This window comes from Phragmites australis, chromosome 18 (assembly GCF_958298935.1).
Source record: "Phragmites australis chromosome 18, lpPhrAust1.1, whole genome shotgun sequence".
NCBI lineage: Eukaryota > Viridiplantae > Streptophyta > Magnoliopsida > Poales > Poaceae > Phragmites > Phragmites australis.
The window spans coordinates 4293972-4298509 of record NC_084938.1 but is presented as its reverse complement, the minus strand read 5'-3'; the positions used below and the strand labels follow the sequence as shown (position 1 = coordinate 4298509).

General features: G+C 44.4%; 1 protein-coding gene across 1 annotated transcript; it reads left to right on the top strand.

Moving 5' to 3' along the window:
- Positions 1-3060: 3060 nt before the first annotated feature.
- Positions 3061-3680, top strand: LOC133899714 (uncharacterized). The gene is made up of 2 exons (XM_062340758.1): positions 3061-3419; positions 3515-3680. The coding sequence occupies exons 1-2, from the start codon at positions 3110-3112 to the stop codon at positions 3529-3531; spliced, it is 327 nt and encodes a 108-aa protein (XP_062196742.1). The 5' UTR covers positions 3061-3109; the 3' UTR covers positions 3532-3680.
- Positions 3681-4538: the final 858 nt, after the last annotated feature.

Sequence of the window (4538 nt, the reverse complement as noted above, 5' to 3'; positions counted from 1 at the left end):
GGCGTGAGTACCTCCTTGGTGTGTGAGTGGGCAGTGTGCCCGTGTTTTCAAAAAGAAGTGGTTGGCTATGTGTCTTGAGCATCCTGGACTGTGTGTCCACCGACAAAAGACTTGTGGGAAATGGTGGGATGGAAGTATCTCCCCCAGGGCCAACAACCCCCATAAGCTCAACTTATGTGTTACCTTCATAAATACTTTTAAGATAGCCTTTGCAAATTGAACCTTGCATCATAAACTAGCTTTATGCAAAATCTAAAGACTCTACAGCCTTATCCTTGATCTACCTATATGCATCTAATGTCTCCTCTTGAGGTAGGACTTGTTGAGTACCTTATGTACTCACACTTGCTATTTGCCAACCTAGATGATCCAGAGGCCGACTTCGTTGAAAGGGAAGATGAAGAATAGAAAAGCTGGTTTCGTCTGCACTCAAGCCGCCTGTAAGGCATGGGTCGCTTTTGCGTTATTTCCGTTGTGCTGTGAGGGTTTATTTAATTATGACTACGTGTCCTTATTGTAATAAACTCTGTGATATACCCTAATATCATACTTAATCGATGTATGCCTGTGATTGTTGGTGATATGCCCTAGAGGCGATTGAGTTTGCGGATTGGATCTGCTAATGGGCTTTAATATTGATTAAAGGACCATTAGGGTTTAGAGTCATAATGGGCTTTAATGTTGATTAAAAGCCCATTAGCGTGCTCTATATAAGAATAGGCAGGGGCCAAGGCGCAAGGTGTTCTTTAGAAACCCTAGCCGCCTCCTATTCCCGAACTCTCTTCGAAACCCTAGCCAGGCGCGCGGTGCTAGCACACCGGCGCACGGCGATTCCATCCTTGTACGTGTGGATACCGTGGAGGCGCTGCTACTATTGCGGTGCTGATCTGCTCGGGAGTACTCGGGACGTACCCGCGAGTACTCGGAAGGTGCTCGGGACGTGCTCGGGACGAGGTTGACGATCGACTACTTGACGCGCACGACGTTGGATTGGTCTGCTCCAACTCTTCTTCCGCTGCACTGCTCGTCAAGTGGTAACGATTCATGATCCCCTACTCGCATGGCTTCCTGGTTAAATGCGGTAGAGAAAATTTATTTTGTGCTAGCGTAGCCTACCCGCGACCCTTCAGTGGCATCAGAGCCATCCTGCGTAGTTTTCGATCTGGATCAGTCACATATAGAAGATATGTGATAGAAATAGATTAGATCTATTGTTTTTGATCAGTTCATATGATGGATTGATCAATGCACGGTTGGTTAGGTGAATTAGAGATCGGATGAGATGCCAGTCGATGAAACCACATAGCCAAAAAGATTAGCTCGATCTCCCACCTGTTTTTGCGTGCGACTTGCCCCTACCGGCTGGAATCACCATCGGGGCTAACTGCGTGCATCGCGACATGGTCGGGAGAACAGCAGATCGAGGTTGTGTGTGCTGTCATCGTTTCTGGAAAAACCTCACGCGATGATCAATGGGATTGATCTAATGGAAATTGAGGCATTATGAATGACTCGGAATTGGCTCGATACGATCGATCCGATGAGATTTTCATAGCGATTTCATAGATGCGATCTATGTATTTCCGAGAGGTTTTCAGGGCGCTGCCCTGAAACCCGCGGGGGGCGGCTCCCCCCTCGACCCCCCGCCCGCGAGGGACCGCCGTTGCGTACACGCATAGATTGTTGTAATAACATGATCCCATCACGACATTAGAATTCGATTCTACGCTTAACTCGTTTTTGCAGAGAATGTTGTGACTGGTATGGCCTTGTGATATGTGATGCATGTGTGTAATTTTTCATGGCCTGCGAGTCATGGCTAATTGCAGCCCAAGGCTGTCATGTTATTGTATAACGACCTGCGTGTCGACTTGTGATGCTTCTTCTCATGTAATTTATCTAGTGCTATTAGGTGTAATAGACTAGTACAAGATCATGGAGATTTGAAGCATGATGACCCGGAGGACAGGAACCGTGGCGATGGAGATCACCATGTGAAGGGGCCATACTATGTCACAGTTAATATGATTGCCTGTGATGTTTTTATGTTCCTGTCATACTATTCTTTCATGTTTTATATGTGGTGGATATGATTTTCATGATAGAGTAGTTTCCCTCAGAAAAATCAAGAGTAATTGATGCCCTTCCAATAGCTGCACCTACAAAGGTTTTGATCATTGTGTGGTAGGTCTGCCAAAGCAGGGTGCCATCATTTATCTTAACCAGTTAGAGTGGATGTCGGACATCCACACGCATAGTATTGGTTTACTTGATAAAGCTATCAAAACGGTTTTGGGCTTTGGGGCATGATGTTGGGCGCCGGGGCATTCGATGCCACCCAGCAAACAAGAGTCACATAGGGATGTGATTAGCAAGGCGTTGCTTACCTATGTCACTAAGTTTCTAGCAGTGATGCCAAAGCTCACTAGAACTTAGTTGAATATGGATCTTGATCCTCTATATGTTGTTAGAGGGAAAACACATATAGTGGAGTATCTTTTGTTAAATTGTTTAATAGAAGATTCACATAGGCATAGTGCTGAACTTGCATTTTCTGTTGTAGATCATGGCACCGGCCGCTAGTAACACTTCCAGTTTTAATTTGCGATCGATTCTTGAAAAAGAGAAGCTTTCTGGAACAAACTTTATTGATTGGTATAGAAATCTGAGAATTGTTCTCAAACAAGAGAAAAAGGAATATGTTCTAGAGGTCCCCTATCCTGATGAACCAGCTGATAATGCTCCTGCCGCGGATCGGAGGGCTTATGAGAAGCACACCAACGATTCACTGGATGTTAGCTGCCTCATGCTTGCCTGTATGTCCTCTGAGCTTCAGAAGCAATATGAGAACAGGGATGCCCATGATATGATTGTGGGACTCCGAGGCATGTTTGAGAACCAAGCTCGGGCCGAGAGGTACAACACCTCAAAGTCCTTGTTTGCGTGCAGGTTAACAGAAGGCAGTCCAGTCAGTCCTCATGTGATCAAAATGATTGGTTACATTGAAAGCCTGGAAAAACTTGGTTTTCCCCTTAGCCCTGAGTTGGCTATGGATGTAATTCTCCAGTCGCTCCCTGCGAGCTTCGAGCCGTTCATTTTGAACTTTCATATGAACAGCATGGAGAAAAGCATGGCTGAATTGCATGGGATGCTAAAAACTGCTGAGGAAAGCATTAAGAAGAGCTCTAGTCATGTGATGATGGTTCAAAAGGATAGCAAGAAGAGAAAGCGCAAGGACAAGGCTAAAACTTCGGATGAGATCTCGAGTTCTAAGCCTAAACCTGTTGGAAAGCCCAAGGCTGGCCCTGCCGCTTCTGACTCTTGCCACCACTGCCATAAGACTGGTCATTGGCGGAGGAACTGCAAATTGTACTTGGAAGAACTCAAAAAGAAGAAGGGAAGTAAGACTTCATCTTCAGGTATAAATGTTATTGAAATTAATCTTGCTACTCGTCCTGATGATTCATGGGTATTTGATACCGGATCAATGATTCATACTTGCAAATCGTTGCAGGGACTGAAAAGGACTAGGAAGTGTGCAAGAGGCGAACTGGATGCTCGCGTCGGCAATGGTGCAAAAGTTGCTGCGTTGGCCGTTGGCGTTTACTCCTTATCGCTACCCTCAGGATTAGTTTTGGAATTAAATAATTGTTATTATATTCCTGCCTTGGGCAAAAACATTATCTCTTCTTCATGTTTGGAAGAAGACGGTTATGAATTCATAATAAAGAACAAGTGTTGTTCGATATTTTTGAATGGTATGCTCTATGGTAATTGTCCATTAGTAAATGGATTATATATATTGGATCTTGAGGATATAACTATCTATAACATTGATACAAAGAAGCCTCGGCTTAATGATTTGAATCCCACTTTTGTTTGGCATTGTCGATTAGGTCATATAAATGAGAAGCGTATGCAGAAGCTCCATAAAGATGGTCTTCTACATTCATTTGATTTCGAATCATTTGATACATGCGAGTCTTGTTTACTTGGCAAGATGACTAAGACGCCTTTCACTGGTCGAAGTGAGAGGACAAATGAATTATTGGCCCTAGTACATACAGATGTATGTGGACCGATGAGTTCTACAGCTAGAGGTGGTTTTCAGTATTTCATTACTTTCACCGATGACTTTAGTAGATATGGTTACATCTACCTAATGAGGCACAAGTCTGAATCCTTTGAAAAGTTCAAGGAGTTCCAGAATGAAGTACAAAATCATATAGGCAAGACAATTAAATTTCTGCGATCAGATCGTGGAGGTGAATATTTGAGCCATGAATTTGGTGATCATCTAAGGCAATGTGGAATCGTTCCACAATTGACTCCACCGGGTACGCCACAATGGAACGGGGTGTCCGAGCGGAGGAACCGAACCTTGTTAGACATGGTCCGGTCGATGATGAGCCAATCTGATCTTCCATTGTCCTTCTGGGGATACGCTCTAGAAACTGCTGCTTTCACGTTAAACAGGGTTCCATCTAAGGCTGTAGAGAGGACACCATATGAGATATGGACCGGGAAGCGTCCCGGAT